This window comes from Lissotriton helveticus, chromosome 2_1, assembly GCF_964261635.1.
Source record: "Lissotriton helveticus chromosome 2_1, aLisHel1.1, whole genome shotgun sequence".
Taxonomy (NCBI): Eukaryota; Metazoa; Chordata; class Amphibia; order Caudata; family Salamandridae; genus Lissotriton; species Lissotriton helveticus.
Window position 1 is genome coordinate 1,989,756,450 of NC_136059.1, and position 20,045 is coordinate 1,989,776,494.

Here is a 20,045-nt window from a genome sequence, read left to right on the forward strand (position 1 = left end):
TACAGCAGCACTGTTGCATCTTCAATGCTTAATCGCACTAAAACGTGTGCATAATGAGACTGCACAACTCTACCTTGTACATCCTGTGTTTCTTCCTACACTGCCTCCCTAGGACACAGTGGTGTTGGGCAAATGGGTATCACTGGCGAGAGTGAGACTCTCCAGGTTGTCTGCACAATAAAGCTCAGTGTTATCACAGACCTGGTGGAAAATTGCTCTAAAGAAGCACTGTATAATTTGTTTTTCCCAAGTACCTGGAACAGTCATGTTTTCAAGTGTCTTTTCGCTAGGCACGCTTCTTGATATTCTGTAGAACTAAATGTGAAACGAAAACATGACATGGGGAAATTATGAGTGGTTATAACCTTTTGAAGGTGAAGATGGAGAGGAGCCAAATAAATTTCACAAAAGACACGAAACACTTTGACATTCAGATGAGAGTAGTTGTGCCGCACCAAGAGTTTTATTCAAAGGAGCTCCTTGCTATCTACATGGATTCAGGAGTGAACAAATAAGTGTGTGCTGTTGTAGCTTAAAGTTGTCATTGTTAGTGTATTAGAAACCCTAATTAAGAAGAACCTCAATGCGATTGGAACTATTACGTAAAGGGATCTTTGAAGCAGAGGAAAAGCTCTGTGACCGGAGACCTCCAGTATTGACCGTGACCCTCCAACTCAACTGAATCATTGACAAGACACCAGTACTCCGCGATGGGTAAAAGACTATGGATCATGTTCAATAACAATCTTTCCCAAACAAGCCGACCATGAAAATTCGAACAGCAGATGTATAGAGTCAGAGATTAACAAGAAGAGCTCGTAACCGTACAAGGGCAAATGTACAAATAACACTTCTAAGAAATTGTATAAAAAATAGTGATGATTGAAGCATGCATATATTTACAACCAAGTCGTTCCCTGTGATGTGAAGGGCTGAACATCCTTCTCTTCTGCATGCCTACCCAGATCACGCAGGTGAAACCATCTATATCCCTGGTGGGCGGTCCTAATCGCTTGCACACTTGACTTCCTACGTTGGACCCACCTCCACATACTGAGCTGTCAAAGGGGGCATACTACGAGAACTGGGCCTAGTGCCCCTTGACCTGCCCTGTTGAACCGTGAAACTGTGCCTCTAAGCCTGTGTGAATGCCACTTGCAGAACTAAGGATTGATGTCCATCCCCCCAGCCTTATTGGTGTGAAAACCCTCTGTCCTAGAGAGGAGTCGCTGCTGCCCGCTGCTATTCCACCCGGGTGTGAACTGGGAAATGAGGTCCTTCGCCCTCCCACCAAAGAACTGAGACTGAGCCAATGCCCAAACGTCCTGGATGAAAAGGTCTGTTCTCATGCCAAAAAGATGCAGCCCATCACGATGGAACATCTGCTCACCGTTAATTAGCTTATGTGTAATATTCCTTAGACAGCCAGGTCCTGTACACAGTTTGAACATTTCCACATTGTTTCGCCGAACCTACAGATTGAAAGCCCTTGGCCCAATGCCCTCACCCCATGAGGTATCATGGGACCATGCTATGAAAACGTCCGGCAATGACCAACCCAACTAAGCAAACTAAGTCCTTAAAAACCAAACGCACAACAATTAGGTCCAGAAACTGTCTGTCACATCCTCTTGTGTCCACCCCCAACTTCCATAGCTGAGGGATCCGGAGATCTCCTTCTCCACACCATCTGAAGGAGACATTCCTCAATGCTACCGGCTTTCGCCCACCAAGCTTCTGCAACCAATATGCCATACCGTGTACAAAGGAGTGAACGATGATCATGATTTTGGGAGGCATGGCTATTAAAAGGCACACTGAGAGAGAGGCAGGTTAGCAGAAGCAGGATCAAGGAACAATTCTCACAACAGTTCTAGGAGGATGTAGCATTTGAAATGTGCGGATGACCATTGCCCAAATCGCTTTTCTTCCTGTTGGGTAAAGCCCGCCCCAGATGCACAGGTTGGTGCCCCTAAGCGTAATTAAGAGAGTAATCAGATGGATTAAACTCATTCACCCTGAGGGCAGATGGATTAAACTCATTCACCCTGAGGGCAGATGTAAAAACTAACGAGAACTCATAGCATGACCGGCAACAACATTTGCATGGAAACTAAAGCTGACCTCCCAGGCCTGGGCGATATGCTAAGTGGATCTTCAGACCGACCACCAGACAGTTGAAAGAACCAGTAACTGCCTGAAGTTTAATGTAGGTTCCCTTCCCAACCTGGCCCGTTTTGGACCTCCTAAGCTTGATAAGCAGTTTGTCCTGGACAGTGCGTGCATTCGCCTATTGTAGGTCACTGGATCGATCCTGCTTAGAGCTGCCCACTAGCTTGCTGACTCTGAAGGCGCTGTAAAAAGCTGCTGCAAAAGCAGCCAAAAACAGTGCTACCTCATAAGGCGAGCTGCATACCTTATCCCCTGTGTCTAAGATGGGTACAAGTTTATAAACCTCAGGGGGCCTCCTACCATCCCTGAATGGTATATCCAGCCTGGCCCTATCGGCCAAGGCCTTCCTAACCGGAAAACCTTTGCCCGAATCCTGTACCCCTCGCAGATTTGTAAAGAAAGTGGTGGCCAATACATGGGAACTTGCATATGGTACTAACCTGCTCTACTCATGCTCGATCCTCCTGTTGTGTTCGGGCTGCATACTGGTCTCGGCAACGCAATGGTGCATCAAAGAGAGTGATACCTTGAGTTGGCCCAACTAAATACTCACCATTGCGACCGTGACCAAGAAGTGACATACTATTTGCATCCTCCAGGTTCCTGTCCCCCGTCCTATGACTCTTTAAACAGAGACATTGTGCCTCCCTAGCCTTGGGTCAGTAAATCGCAAGAGCAGGGGAGGGGCGTGGATCTGAATGGGCCCTTGGCCACTTATGCTGCACACACCTAAGAGTGTATGCTCTTATAATTGTGATGCGTAAAACTGTGGAAATGGAAGTTGCCAAGAATATTAACATTAACAGTTTTTTTTCCCTGGATCCTTTTTTACACCACTTCTTTCACTAAAGATGTCTATGGTTTGCAGTCCTCCAGTCTAGCGAAAATGTAAGTTACACCCCTTAAAGACATTATTTCAGTTTTTTGAAATTCCTGGTGTGATAAAGACACATTTGTATAGTGCTTCAAACCACGTAGTAGTCAATTTTTTTGCAACTTTGTTTAAAAGGTGCTTTCCTGGCTGCAACATTATTCGGATTGCCATATCATGGATTACTACAGCACAGAAGCATTAGTTTTAGGGAGCTAGGAGTTGCATTTATGACCTTTATGCCGTCATTTGTGACCAGTAACCCTTGAGACAAACTGCGTTTGGCGAGGTCAGGTTTCAGTCTGTATCCCAGCTGGGAGTGTTGGTCACTGCTGCAATGATAACCCCAGTCATTTTGCAGAACATGTTAGAGCTGCCCTTGAGCCGCAGTCACCTGAATTTACAGCCCTCCCCCTTTTTTATATGTCAACAGACTTGAACTTGGATTTGCTGATCCAAAAGAAACCTTCTTGGGCTCAATCTGCCTCTGCCATAACCTTGCAGGACTCTTTCCTTAGGTTAAAGTCTGTTGATCACCACATGAAAAGTAGGGATTTTATGATATTTAAACAAAGGACATTTCTTTGTTCCCTCAACGCAAGCATGATGACTCTGCCCGCAACCTGGCCCTCCGTTTAAAACAAAAAAAGACAATTTATTTAATAATCTCATGCATGAAAAGTTTATTATTAACTTTATTTCCATCCGATGGTCTTATAAATAATTTGACTTTCGAAACAAAAACAATGCATTTTGAGGTTTATGGACATCTGTTTAGCAACAAATCTGTTCATTTTAGCTCAAATCTGAGATTAACTCTCCTCTCTGAATGGGCCTACTCTTTTTATGGTCTTCTTTGACAGTTCAACTGTTGCCAGACAATTATGTGAGAATCACAAAGAGTGGGGCTTTGGCTTCGTTCATATTGTGTCTGTGTACAGGACGTGGCCTGCTTTTGTGCTCTTTAGGTTGTACACCTGTTAAGAGTACCTGTAGAGCATGGTCTTTAGCCACACTCACTCGATGCAATGCACACATATCTTATGGGCACTGTATATGGCCCAGGCCTGAGGGCAGCATGTTTGTTAACAGAAATAGATTGTGATCTATGTCTATACCTTCAGGAAACTATGCAACAAGAGGTTAGCGTGCTAAATGTCTTTGTTGATGGGTAGTATGCTACTCAACGGGAACCCATTGTTTGTTGTGCATAATGGTTATAGTTTGTACAACAACTTGCTAGTATTATGTTAAGGTTGTTACTGTCGAACATGCCAAGTATACGGTTCATACTGTTCTATATGCATACTAGTAGTACATTCACTGTATTGCCTTTAGTCAAGTTCTTGAACACAGTACATGAAGGCACTGCAAGCAGAGTTAATTGTAGGATTGTATTCCATTTAGATCTCACTCAATCTGGCAGGAAATGCAAAAATGATCCTGAGGTCATCAGGTACATTTGCCAGTTTTGTGTGTTTTTTGGGTAGGTCTCACACTTTGGAATATGCCTAATGGTAAGGCATGTCATCTATGCCACAAATATGGCTTCATACAGCCTACCAGTTGGCCACCACCCCTCCATACTTCGAGGGCTGTTGAAGGTTCACATATCCATCTTCAGCATTTATGTTATGCCTATATTATATCTCTTTTTGAACAGGACTTTTCTAACAGCTCTAGAGATCTACACTAACCCAAACAAGGAAAACAAGTTGTGGTAATCTCTAGTTTACTGCCCAAGTTCGGAGTTGGTTCGTGCCAGTTTAGTGTTTTGTTTTCCCTATTTTTCAGAGACAATCCTCTGAAGGATTTTGAATAGAATTAAATTTTTTGAATGCCCTACATATACCAGACTCCCACGACCAATATGCACCAAAACTGTCAAGGCTGAATTTAGATCAACAAATGCTTGTTTGTAAAGTTTAGTTGGCAGGGTGTGCCCACACGTGGGTCCCTTGCTAACTCTACTACTGGATTCAAGCTAGCCTGGCTGATATGCGGCGTTAACCTAAAACTGGTCCTAGTATTCTTGTTTCTGGTCCCGGGAATACCTGGCTTGGCAGTTCGGGCTGGACTGTTCACGTGAGCAACAGGGTCAAGTCTCATTCGCATATGGCTGGGTCTGAACTGGGGTGGTGAAGTGAGCTGAAGTACCATGATGGATTCAACCTAGATCTGTGACTAGGGTTGAGTGTCTGGAAAGTTTCAACCCTCCGTCCAGCGTCTTCTTAAGTTTGCTTTGTAAAGTTTTTTTAGAACCTCAAATGAGGTCCAATTTGTTGGAGGAAAAAAAAACAGCCCATCTGTGCACCATGAGATTGGAGGAGAACAGACTCCTCTTCACCTCGATACACCCCATGGCATATGCTTTGCTGCAGTTATGATAACGTTTTGTTTCCTGGCAAATGACTTCTGTGGTGGTGATCCATGCACATGAACACACAGCCTGATCAGAATAATTTCCTTGTGCAGTGCAAAGAATTGGTGTTCCACCAGTTTTGTTCACGGTTTACGGCGTGCGTTGTTTCTGCTGACGCACACTGTATCAAGTAGACAATGTGCATGTATGTCTGAAATAGAATGACGCCTGCCCTGCCTCTTCTGGTGCTGCTCAATACTTCTAATGTGTTAAGTCTCGGATCTTGATGTCTTTAAAACCTATTATGCTCCTGGCGGTGCATTTGGGGAAAAAACATGTTCTCAAATTCATTAGTTGGTGGCTTTTTAGAATGAGCATTTTCCTAGTGGTCAGTAATGAATATGGATTCGTTTGAAGAGCAGTACTTTATTTTATTTTTTCCATGATACAATTTGGAATTTTAGTGTGCCCTTTACTATGCTTTACTACTTGAATATGGATGGTGGTTTTCAAATGACTACTGCATTTGGATTACTTTTAGAATTGCCTTCACTCTGCACAAGTTTCAGCCAGGCCGGTTCATCTCAAGGCACCTAATGATATCTGCATTTTTTCCCCTTTACTGGGGTGGTACCAAATGACTCTGGCCTGTTTATTTTTTGGCATAATTGTTACTTTTCTTGAAACAAATATGAAAAGGTGATGCAATTAAATGCGACTATATTGCTATGGGATATCAGAAAGCTCCAATCTTGTATTCTTGTTCCAGTGGGAGCAATTCACTCTTACTTCCCTCGCCATCAGTTCTCTTGACCACATACAGTACGATACATGAGATATTTATTTATTTATTATTATTTATTATTACAATTTGTAAAGCGCATACGTATGCCCATGGGCGTCTTGGCGCTAAGATAAGATATAGTTGAAGATTGGAAAAGGGAATGGTATAGGTGAAAAATTAGACATTGGATCTCGTGCATCTGCCCAGTCATTCTGCTCAGCACTGACGTCTGCAGAATGGGATGGTTATCTAAAAGCACCTAAGCGATCTTTAATAATCTGCCATGAACGTTGAGCATCTAACTCCCAGTGATAGTGATGTGCCTTGGAGTTTTATCAGTGTAACCAACTTTGTTTTATTCATATGAAGCTGACTTCATTAAAACTAAAATATATCAAGATAAATGTGATGACAAAACTGCTTAATAACGTACTTCCCTACTGATAAAACACTGTTACCTACTTCATGCGTATGGAATTTCTTATATTACATGGCTTTGGTTTTGATTACCTTGGTGCTACTGGAAAATATTTAACATTCATTTGCAATCGATATTTCCTACCACACATATATCACTCAGTTAATGCGTTTTTGTACCGTAAATGCTCATTTTACTTACACATCATAATGATGTTCAATACTAGAATTCTCTGTTCTTTCAAAAAGGAAATCCGTAGTTTCAAAGTCTTAAACTGGTACAGCCTAAGTTGAAAATCAGTTCAAAGTTCGTTTTCCTCTGGACTTACTTTCAAGAATTCTTCTCTGAATCAAGGATGTCTTTCACCAGACTCCCAAGAAGGATGATTGTTCCTCCAGCACAAAGGTGTGAAGCACAGGTCCAGGCTACAGCAACGTAGAGGCTCCATTGCTTAGCAGGGCTCTTTTAAAACATGAGAACATTTATGTTTGACATTCCAAGATGGCTACTGCCGTGATCAAATATTGTGAGAATTCAGGGGCCTCCTGCAAACATACATCACTGCCTCTGGGCGTCACGTAGTACAAGCTTCATGAGCACAAAGGCTTCTGACAGGCAGTGCTGATGCTTGCTGCATACAGTCGGCTTCTCCACTTGTGAAATAATTTTTGTGGATGGGTTTAGAGTATATGCCATCACTCCCATTGCACAGGCAGCGGTAAGCCCTACTTTTGAGAATGCTTCTTGACTAATGATTTGACACTGCTGTAGAATGTTGACCTGAATTCACATGAATTGAATACTCAGTTGGACTCTGATTTGTAAATAACGTCATGTAAAGACACAGGCACACGAAAAGCTGAGGAAGTATAGCTTATCCTGTTTTCTTGCCCATAATTCAGTAATGAGTATTCTCAAATTACAAATCTGTCTTTCATGGTTCGAAAAAAAAACCTCTGAAATTGAAAGGATAAGTTCTAGAAGCTCAGGGTATTCCTGTTCTCGTAAACAAACAAATGGAGGAGTACCACCATAATACCTGTTGAGGTCTCAGCAAAGTGGGAGAAGAGAAAAGAAGCACAAGAAAAGGAAATTGTCCTTTTTCTAAGATGACCCCTCACTCACCAACCTAGTTGGTGACATGCTTCATCATTGGGGTCCCACCCGAACAGCCGAATGCCGTCCAGGAGTGCTGCGACACCTGACTACAGTGGAGCGGGTTGTTTTTTTGTGTGAGATTGTGAGTGAAAAAAGTGGATTAAAAATTGTCCTGGTATAACTCAGTTGAAAAAGATTTTATTCTAGAGCTACTGGAAAATATTAAAAAAGGTATATCCAATACATGTATGGGTATTATTGATCCATTGTTATCTATAAATAGTGAAAAAAGTGCAAAGTGAAGGTCTACATGTTTCAGCCTGTAACAAGAAATTACCAGGTTTTCGTAAGGACCAGAATGTGCGTGACCTGGGTGGTGTACACACGCTAAGGTGTACCCTACTCTCGATCATGCAATACCAACTGTATACTCACAGTTGACGCCCTTTCAACCAGTGTGAGAAAGAGAAAAAACCTGTAATGATAAAAATGCAATGACAAGCAAACAAATTACAAGCCTGTAACGTAGTGTCAGGATGATCAAGTACTCCTTGCTCTCCCAGTGCGGTATAATGCCTCAAGGAAGCAAAATACCAAGTGTCTGGCTCCTTCGATGAGAGGCAATGACAGATGTTAACTGTGCATATAATTTCGTGACAGACTTAGTCACTCAGGGAAAAGCATCCACTCATAGGTAGTTGGAGGTGGAGAATTGTGCACAACCGGCAATGGATTGCAATGATATTCCAGTTACAGACACGGTATCAATTCATAATGGTGTGTTTTAATTTATTACACCACTTTCATACGTTACGAAGTGGGTGACTCCGCTCTCAAGGCATAGGTGAGGGCGTCATGAGTTATGCTAGCATGCCAGTCAACAGAATGTAACAAAGACAAACAAAGAAACAGGGAGAGAAATGAAACGTACTCAAATTTCCAGTTTAGTGTGCCTCATGGGAGTCTGGATCGTGACGCTAACCCTATTGACATGATCTAAACATTAAAGAATGTGGTAAGTATCACAACAAGGGGGACGTAGGATGATGGAAAGTTAGTGTTGAGTCCACAGTGCAAGCGCAGCCCACCCATATCAAGACTGCAGACGGAGCCCACCCGCATGAAAGTAGAGTGTGGAGCCATAACGCTACGCTTGCCTAATTAGCCCTGGAGTGAGGGGAGGTGTCAGTAGACACAGCAGAGCCCACCCGCATAGATGTATAGTGTGGAGCCAAATCGCCCGCCATATCGCCCTGGAGTGAGGCGAGATCGTTATGGTCAGTGCGGAGCCCACCCGCGTTCAGAGTGCGAGCGAAACCGGCATGTTTCAATAGTACTCACTGTGCCCCAGTTAGACGTCCGTCGTTGCGCCTAGTGAGCGGCCTCCGCTCCCCGTGTGTCACCATTACCGGAGCGATTCTCATGCTATTACCCAGCATATGAGAAGCGCCGGGATTGGACTGAGCAGGCTGAAATGCAGATTAGTTAGGGACATGGAGCCTTTGCCTCTTCTTCCACTCGGCTGTGTAAGACTGCTGGGTTGGAGAAATGTAAGTGCTCATGCCGGTTTGGTTGTCCTAAGACAGTCCCGCCAAACCGAAATGCACACTTACAGTGCGCCTACCACTCCTCCTCCCTGGCTGCTGCTGACGCAGAGAATGGCCCCACCCCTCTCTAGCCTTGGCTGAGTAAGTGAAAAATGTAATAATAATAAAATAGTATAATTATCATTTTATTTTTCATGTGCTACCAACAGTGGGGAAAGGCTTCTCTATCATAACTGAGGAGCCGCTCCTGGTAGCTGGTATTGCTAGCCCACAAGCAGAACAGTTTTTGCCCCTCCATAAACTGAGTTGGCTCTGCCTGCCACTGAATGGAATTGACATTGCCTGCCCTAGAGCGGAGCTAAAATTGCTTGCCAGACCAGAGTTGACATTGATAGCCAATCATTGGTGTGCTGATGTTAGCTGCTGGTATTAGAGCGGAGTAGACACTCTTGGCTGCCTGAGCGAATGGGAGGTTGGCAAAAGGTACATTAGCTTTCGGCTACACCTTCAGGATACCCCTTGAGAGTTGACTGATTGTGATCTATATAGCGGATGCTTGTGGATAAAGATATTTTGGAAGGGAGCTCCATCCCATTTCCTATGTTTGGGAAAGCTAGAATTTTGTTATCTGTTTACTATATGTTATTTGCAATACCTTGTCTTGATTTACATCTTTCACAGAAAAATGTATTTGCTGTTAAACATACTAGGCATATGTTCACTGTAGAAATAGATCAGAAAAACTAACAAAGTTGATATTTTTTTCTTTTTAGCTTTTCTGGACCTAGTGGGAGGGTCCTATATATTCAGCCTTCAGTGCTGGATTTTGGAGCACAGTAAGTACTTTTGCTGTTCAAATATTGTTATAAGGGCACTCATACTTTATGATTTTGAAGTGTATTTGGCATGTTGGATAGACGTACCCATTCTGGCTATCCCTCCCTAGCAGCGTGAATTCATTGTATTTTCTATGTTGTTTTTTAGCTCGCTGGCTTGTGACCGATGCTTTGTACAACTTGAATGTACGATTGAGAATATACCAAGTAATCGCAGTGTTTGGTGTGTTGTGTCTAATCATTAATAGATCCTGTTTACGTTCGCTGCTGTTTAACACAAGCCCAGACCTGTAAATCGTTTTGGATACTTTGATAGTAGATATATATAGGATTATTATTTAAGCACCAGTATCGCGCAAAGAAATTGTGTCTCCCAACAGAACACACTGTAGCTTTACTAAATGACATCAAGTCAGGAGTCAAAGAGTAGAGTTTTTAAACACTGTGTCTGTGGTGTAATTAAAGGTTTCCCTGTGCTAAATATCCCACGTGTGTCTCCGCGCATGTGCTTTAGTGTCTTCGTTAGGGCTATAACACCAGGTGCTTAAAGTGGGTACATTTTGTTTCTAAGGATTTAAGAATTTGGTGATGGTGTGGGGCATTGGGCAGGAGAGGGCTGGCTTTCTCTCTTTGCTTTTGAACAGGAAGTAGCTATGGATTTATTGACTCTGAGGATTCTCATTGTGAACCTGGTTCTGGCTCCACCTTGGAGCTTTCCAATCTCAAATAGGCCAATTACATAGTAACTCTTAACCATTATAAAGAAGAAGATGGAGAATTTGATGAAGTGAGGACACAGAATGCCTTCTCTAATTCACAACCACGTTGCTCTTCCTATTTTAACCATAAACGTCCTTTAAACTTGCAGGAGACCACCAAAGATTTTTTCCTATATCATATAGATGTGATTTCTATGTTAATTACCCAGAGACCACTGGGAGGCCTTTTCTGTGGGCCCCGTGGCAACAAACCCGTTTTTGTGAAGGTGCTCCACAGGCAAGAAATTTGTCACAAGGCTATTACTAACGTAATGGTCATCGCCGTTCTTAGTTCTGGTGCCTGTGTCCAACACTTTGAGAGGCTCTATGGGGGAAATACCAGATCACAAGGCAGGGCTTATTAAACCAGATGTAACATTTCTTGTACAAAGTAAAGGTTATGTTGCTTACTGATTTTAAATTCCACCTCCTTTGGGAATAGTAAGGTTGACCTCGCAAACAAAGCCAAATAACATCAGACAAATGGATGCTGCAGACCATTTCCGATTCAAAAAACTCACAAGGACTCCCAGAAACCCACAATCTGGACATAAGATTGTGACTGAAGTTGATCATTATTTATTGCTAGAGAATGCACAAGTAGACAACACGTTATTTGCAAAGGCAGATACTGTGGAGTAAAGAGGTAAATGGTTATCCTTCACAAATTTGTCAAAACCCTAAAGAAAGGCAGACCGTTTAGAACTATATCAAACTTGTTTCCGCTACGCAGGCACATTAGTGTTATCACAGTTCAATGTAACATTTATTTCCCCAAAAATTATTTATTGGCATTTGTTTCAGCATTCAACGAGATCCGCAATATACAACAGTACATGTAATATCAAAGCATCATTACAGGCTAATATCATAGATAAATGTTTGCTTATTTTGTGTGCTTCCTCCTACCATCTCTGATCTTGCGCATTAATTGGCGTTGTGACGACTTATGATTCGCTCTTAAGTTTCTTTGTATATTACTGACAGGGAGTCGCCTTAGATCTACATGTAAACCTGCGAAGAGAGCCATTCCATAAATGTCTAGTATTTTATGCAAAACTATGCAGCTTATATAACTAGTTACTTACCTTGATGCCCAGTGGGGTCCTTGTTATCTATTCATGCTCATAATGTAGAGTAAGTGTCCATGGCGTTGAGGCATGGGGTTAGGGGTGCTAATAGGCCAAGTGTCCCACTTTGGGTGGTGTACCAACCCTATCATTTAAGTTCAAGTTAACATGCCATGTTGTTACCTCCTTGTAATTGGAAGGTTAGTTTATTTATTTGACCAAAAATGTCTTTATAGGGTTTTACATGATACCAATAGTGTAAACCCGCACAAGGTGTAAGCCCACCATACAATTAGTAACCGAGTCCTAGACATAGGGCACAACACAACCTCTCCAGCTTTGAGAAAAGATCATTAGGATAAATACAAAAAAACATCAACATCATATGAAACCGTAACAGTAATGCAACTTTCCACTGAAAGGCATTATCATCTTCTTACTCCTATCACCCTCGACATTGCTCCCCATCAGATTTAGTCATAGCAGTAGACCCAGAATTGGGAAAGAAAAGTTGGAACACTCAGTTCAGAAAAAGGGCTCTCGTGTATCATCTCCCTCACCGAAGGCCAGTTGCCTAGTCAATAGGCTATGGGTCCATATCACTTCCATTAGGAAGGTTACTTTAAAGTGACCATGTCAGTAACTTCAATATTCCCATGTCCAAGAAGGATATGAACTTCTTTAGCTTTTTGTTAGGTGAAAACCCGTACCAGCATACAGTTCTGCCCTTTTGCTATAATATATGGAATCCCAGAATTTACCAAATGCCTAGAATATGTAGCAGTTAATTTGTACAGTGCATTTATAGTTCCTTTGAATGGCCAGGCCAGCTAACTGATGAATGGGAGTTTCTTTAATTGTCAGAACTATTCAGAGGAAAAGGTTTAATGTGGATCCATCAATTATTCTAACACTCAGAATTAATTTCCTTTTCCTCACTCAAACAATTGTATGATTTACCCACTTCATTTATCATAGTTCGTAAATACCACACTCTCAGGAAAAGCTGTATTGGATATATACACTCAATTAGCTAATTCATCTGTCACAATTCATACCTGCAATATATCTAAAGATGTATCCACTTTACTGCATAATTCACCTAAAGCATCAAATATATATAACTTTCTACAATCTACTGATGCGACGAGGCAAAAGTCGAACATAGAGATTGCTTGGGAGAAAGATTTCAAAGAATCTTGGTCTTTATCCATGTGGAGCAGTATTTGGATCCAGATATGCAAGTCTTCAAGAGCAGCGAGTCTGACACAAACGTTGTTTTACATATATAATAGGCTTTTATTACCCCCAAGTACTTAGCATAAAAGATTCCCTAACGTACCAGACACATGTTGGACTTGCACATCTCCATATACCGATTTGTTCCATATGTTATTTTCATATTCCATAGCACATGATTTTTGAAAACGTGTTTGGGCTCAAATTAATTTAATTGTTGATACCATCTCCCCCTTTTCGGTTACAGACATCTTTTTAGACAGTCTTTCACCAATATGGAGCAATTATACTTTCAATGTCAAAATTATCGATTTATTAATAGCAGCTGCTTTTCAGCAAATAACCAGGAACTGGAAAGATTTCACGAAAGTTTCTTACAAAGCTTGGTGGTACGATATATGCCACAATTATAGATTAGACACTTTCCTTACTTATCCTATACATATGGCTGCAAAGCGTATTCAATTATGGTCACCGGTTACACTGTTCTTCGATAAATGTGCCACACAAACCTCTATATTGCATCCATCCCAACAAGACGTACTTAAACCCCCATGAAACTTAAATATTTATTATATTATTCATTACCATGTAAATGTAAATGTCATGGTACTTATAGAGCGCACTGTCACCAGACGGTCACCTTGCGGTGTCGCCTATTCGGCTTCCTGGCGCTGATACGCATACCGCTGTGGAACCCCTCCTGGCTTTCCCTGTGAAGTGTCCACTCCTGGGCACCACCAGGGTGAAGCCAGGCGTCCTTAGGGCTGTTTGGGCCGGTGTGGAGGCTAAGCAAGCTATTGCCCAGAGTTGCAGAGTGGGGCCCGTGATTAGAATAGGCACCGAGGCGAGAATTAACAGGTCCGAGGAAATTGAGCCCGAGACCCCCGCCGAGGCGGGAATCGAACCCTGGTGCCTGGCCAGAACTCTGCATCAGGGTCTGCCGCTCTAACCATTGAGCCACACTCCTCCACATTTCACTGTTATTGTTTCTTTTTATCAATCCTATCTATGTACTGTTGTTGGAACAAATATGTAATGTATTGATTCATGACTAATCATTTGTATTGTATAATGACACCTCTATACCTTTAATAAAATTCTTTTTAAACTGAAAAAAAAGAACTATTCAGAGGAGGAAATTCAACTAATATTCAATTTGAGAGCCACATTGGAAGGAATCCAGCCCTCAGTAAAATAAAAATTGTCTTGGGATTGTCTGTCAGTCTTTTGATTAGATAGAACCTTCATCTTACTCTACAACAGTGAGGGTTTTGACTGTCGAGTTGGTAACAGCTTGACAATCACCAACTGTGAGAACAGTTTTGACTTTAAGATTGATGACCTAGAGGGACCGGATGAGGTCCTTGCCTGCTCCTCAGCCGAGTCGCCGCAAAAGTGGTCCAACCAGTCACAAGTGTCTTTAGGGTCCAAGAAGAATGTATACAGGGCTTCTACAGAGGTAGTAAGACACAGAGAATGTTAAGAATATGGTGTTGTGCACCCAAGAAGTTGTAGAAAGGACAAATATATATATATATGTATATATGTATATATATATATATATATATATATATATGTGTATATGTATATATATATGTATATATGTATATATATATATATATATATATATATACATATATATATGTATGTGTATATATATATATGTATATATATATATGTATGTGTATATATATATATATATGTACATATATATATGTATGTGTATATATATATATATGTATATATATGTATGTGTATATATATATATGTATATATATATATGTATGTGTGTATGTATATATATATATATATATATGTATGTGTATATATATATATGTGTATGTATGTGTATATATATATATGTATGTGTGTGTATATATATATATGTATGTGTGTGTATATATATATATATATATGTGTGTGTATATATATATTACCTACTGGCGGTCGCCAGTAGGTAGTTATAGTTAGGATTGTTTTCCATAGGAAATCCGCAACATTCTATTGGGAATAACTTTGGCGCCGATTGGGGGATCTGCCTGTAATTTTCCTTAAATTTGCCTCGCTGCGCTCCGCTCCTTCCCTGAAAGTTTCGGGGGGATTCGTCAAGCGGGGGCCGAGATAAAAGGGGGGTCCCAAAACTTGTTTTCCCCATGTTAATTTCCATAGGGCGGTTGGACTCACTTTTAGCCCGAACGGCTGAATGGATTTCCACCAAACTTGGCAAAGTTGTAGGGACTGGTAGCCCGATGTGCCTTTGCTATGTCTCAAGATATGTGCTCCAGTGGATTTTGAGTAATTTAGGTTCAAAAAAATATATATATCTATAAGCGCGCCCCGGTACGTGCACCGGGGCGCGCACCAGCGCGAGTTTGCGAGCGGAAAGCTGATTGGCTCTCTGGTGTCTGTCAACATTCCAAACAGTCCGGAGCGGCCGCCATCTTGTGTCTCGGTAGGGTCGAGACACAAGAGGTGGCAAAAACGAAGGGGGAAATGACCAAAAGGGGGCAGGGTAGACCCCCCCTGACCCCCTAGGTTTGATGTGGGGGCCATAAAAGGGCCCCGCGGGGCAATTATTATTATTTTTTTCCGATTTTCACGGGGGGAGCGCCCGGTACGTGCACCGGGGAGCGTACCGGGGAGCGTACCCTGGAGTTTTTTAAAAATGTAGCATTTTTTATAAATTGGAGGTAGTTCTAAAAAGAACTTTTTTATTCTTTGTGGTTTTATATATATTTTTTTTTTTTAACATTTTTCACTTTTTTTGGCATTTATGAACAATTTTATATTTTTTTTGTAATTTTTATGGGGACAAACAAAAAACAGGGAATTGTAAACGGCTCAACTGGAGCAAAAAAAATCAGGAAAAAATTAAGGTTTCTTTCTGCAGTTGTGGTTGTCTCCAGCACGGTTGATCAATTTGATACTTTGCTCTCCATAGCAAATTGTAGTCCCGCAAAATATGCAAACTATTTTAAAATCTCCAAACTGGGGTTGGATATTTGGGACCATCTCCCTTGTCTCTGGACCCAATGGAGTGGGTTGTTTGCTTTTGGAGGTGCTGGGAGAAGATTGGGGAGGGTTTCTGGTCAGTTCTCTGACCTCTGCCGCAGCATAGTTGTTGGGGTGCCTGCGTTGCATATGGCGAATCATTGTATTGTTGCCAAATGAATACTTTTTTGCAGGGTTCCCCCTGGAAAGTACAGTGCCACAGATCAAACATGTCACTTTTGGCGCGTTGACTTTCTTTAGTCCCCTTGGGATTTTAAAAAACTCCCACACAATGTGCTCCTTCGGTTTATAGGGGGTATTATCTTCAGGCAGGAACTGCCTCTCCTCCTCCTCTTCTTGTTCACCACCACTGTGGTGTTGTGGTGGTCCTTGTGGTGGTGGTGGTGGTGGTGGTGGTTGAGATGCTCCTGCTGCTGCTGCTACTGTAGCCATTTCTCACTTACTAGAAACAGGTCTTCCTCAGTCAAAGTACAAAGTGAGAATGAGGAAAAAAGGTGGGGGCTTTCATCATTTGGGGAAAAAAAAACTGTTCTGAACCAATGAAAAGTGTTATTTTCAGGTCACATAACCCGACGCGCTTACGCTACGCGCCCGGGGGGCGCTTACGTAGCGCGATCGTATGCGCTTGGGCGCTTCCGGGTGCGCTTACGCCGTGCGCCATAAGACGCATCGCGCGGCTACGCGATACGTCACGATGATGTTTTCGTCCGCGGCAATGGCGCTAACGGGACGCTCACCGGTACGCGCACCGGGGCGCGCCGGAAGACTGCGCTTACCGGTGCGCTCACCGGTACGCACACCGGGAGCGCTCCGAGGCAAAAAAAAACAAAAAACATGAACAATATACATAAAAAAATAGTATTACATAAATATACAATATAGGATTCATTATAAAAAATATTATATTTCATAGCTATAGAAATTTGCTATTAAAAAACCTTTGAAATTCACTGAAAAAACCATAGGTTTCACACCAGTTATAGTTAGGAATTAGCATTTAAAAAAACATATTAAATTCACTGAAAAAACCATAGGTTTCACACCAGTTATAGTTAGCTGGAAATTTTACTGACATAAAACCATTGAAATTCCCACGTTATAGTTAGTTGGACTCACCATTACTTGTGCGACTGCAATGCACTGCTGATGACGTCACATATTACATCACTCATGACATGGTCAGTGACATCACTCATGACATCACTGATGAATGCTTTGTTTGTGAATTAGCACATTACATCTGCATACCCTGTTTCACCACTTTTCCTGAATCAGCATTAGGTCTAGAAAGCCAGGCAATAATTATCAACAGTTACACTCATGGCACCAACATAGGCCAGGCCAACGTGGTCATCTCATGTTCATGTAAATGTCAGTCAAATCGTAAACGACGTTCCCCAGGGCAAGGTAGTGCTGATTTGGACAGATAATACCACTCACTGCTCTTTCAATCAACTGGTGGGTGGGCACCACTACTTAATATCACAGTGATGTACCAAGGGATATTGATCTGGTCACAACTAATATCTGCAAGTGCTTGGCAGAGCATTTGCCCAGCGTAAGCCTACTGTTTCGGAGAAGCTCAAAGCTGATAATTGCAGACTATTCTTAAGTGTGGGAAATAGAACAAGGAACTCTCAGCCAAGATGGGGAGATCCTCTGTAGACTGATTTGCATCAAGAATAGAAAATGACAGCATTCATAATTCAAGGTATATACATCATCATTGTAAGAGAAATGCTTTGTTTGTGAATTAGCACATTACATCTGCATACCCTGTTTCACCACTTTTCCTGAATCAGCATTAGGTCTAGAAAGCCAGGCAATAGTTATCAACAGTTACACTCATGGCACCAACATAGGCCAGGCCAACGTGGTCATCTCATGTTCATGTAAATGTCAGTCAAATCACATTGGAAACTGACAGTCTATAAGAACTTTATTAGTAGCCCATCCAGGGTCAATAAAAAAGCAGGAGTTCATCCATTAAATGTTCACTTGTATATTTGGTAAGCGATGGTATATACAGCTCTCAAATACCAGAAGGCTTCTTGGTGCTGCTAAACTACCCCAAATATGCATTTATACAATCAGATATGAAGTTAAGAGGAAGAAACTAGATATCTGCTTTTTAGAATTTAGTAAAGCTAAGTAGCTATTGAGTTGCACTGCTTATTTATTTAGGTATTCTCCTAACCAATGAGTACAGTGAAAATGCACATGTGGCTCACTGCAGTGCTACACTCAAAAACAGGGAGGTTGCCAAATGCGTCAAATCAGTGCTTCATGGATGATGAGGAAAACAGTCTAGCTCAAGGAAGTAAAATCAACTCCTGTATATGCTGCCAAGTGAGGCATGGGAGTAACCAAGTCAAATAACCTTTGTAATGTGCTTTATTTATTAAGTATGATTTTATTTTATGCTGAAATGCAGAGAGGGAGTTCCCCATTACTATGTTAGCAACAACATTGCACCTCTAGAAAATGTCTTCCAGCTTAACGTTTTGAAATGAGCCAGCAATAATCTACTCTCAGTGCAAATGCTGGAAACAAATTGTAGAAATAATCGGTATAAAATATATATTTTTCAATTTGTTGTTAGGTTAGTTTGTTGCATTGTGCAAGAAAAACTTTGACAGTGACAAAGATAGTCCCATAGACTTGCTCCTTTCACCCTCCTTTGGACACTTAACTAGACACTGACTGCCCCCTGCCTCCGTCTATTTTCCTCTATCGTACCATGTAACCATTCAATTTTCAAAGAATTGGCTATTTGTAGGTTTTGCACAGGAGCCAGATTTGTTCTCTATGGTAAAACATTTTGATGGCTTTTATTTTTACTCATTAGTATTTGTTTTATTATATCATTTTTATGAAATCAGCATCTCTTATAGTTTTTGAATGGTGTAAGACTAATATACTGTTTTTCTTTTTTCATTTTCTGATGTATACTTCTAATCACAAATTCACCACGTTGTGGATCTCCCAGGTGCCACACTGAATACAGAAAACTTCAGCAATAATACCTGTGAGCAGGCATGTGGCAGCTTCTGCCTCAGTTGCAACTCCACCCTGCTTCTGGACAGGATGACACAGAGCTGCATATAAGTGCTTTCATAGCATACTGAACTATGTTCCTAGCACCTGCTCCCAGGTCAGTCACTGCCTGCAGGGCCCGTCCGCGGTCCTCAATAATCTGTTCGAGGTCAGCAGATTTCTTAGGAGACGGTCGAGGCGTGGCCTCTATTCGTTACCAGCCTCATCATCTCCGCTGTGGTCTAGAGGGACCCAAAAGTGTCCTGCCTGCTCTGCAGCTGAGTAGTTTCAAAAGTGGTCCACCCATTCCCAAGCATCTTTAGGGTCCAAGAAGAATGTGCGGACTCCATTCGACATGATTATAAAGGTGGGCCGGGAGTAACGGGGTACTAAACCCCATCTGGCTGAGTCCACATTTGACCTCTAAGAAGGAGGAGCCTTGGAGCTGGATGCTACGGATATAGCCCGGAAACAGCATTATGACCCTGTCTTCGACCCGCAGAGGACCAGTTTGTCTGGCTGCTCTCAGAATTGCATTGCGGTCTTTAAAATGCAGTAGCATAGCCAGCATGGGACGCAGAGCTCGTCCTGGGGGAGGGCAGCGAATGGCACGTGGTGGGCCATCTGAAATGAGGAGAACGGGTTAGACCAGAGAATGAAGCAAACAATTTGAACCAAGTCTCGAGATATGATAGGAGGTCTCCAGCCTCGACTCCCTCCGGTAGGCCCAGTTTTAAAGATCCTGGATCACCGTCTGGTTGTCAGCTGCCAACGGTTGTAAAGAACCCAGCATTTTCTCCCCATCAGCAACCTTCACTGCAAACCTGCGGTCATCGTCT

General features: G+C 42.0%; 1 protein-coding gene across 1 annotated transcript in view; it reads left to right on the forward strand.

The window, feature by feature from the left end:
• Window positions 1-20,045, forward strand: part of TMEM131L (transmembrane 131 like) — a 673,742-nt gene that overhangs the window by 246,636 nt on the left and 407,061 nt on the right. Inside the window, exon 4 of the mRNA XM_078676947.1 lies at window positions 10,026-10,088. Coding sequence (XP_078533073.1) covers window positions 10,026-10,088 — 63 coding nt within the window. The remainder of the gene's footprint in view (window positions 1-10,025; window positions 10,089-20,045) is intronic.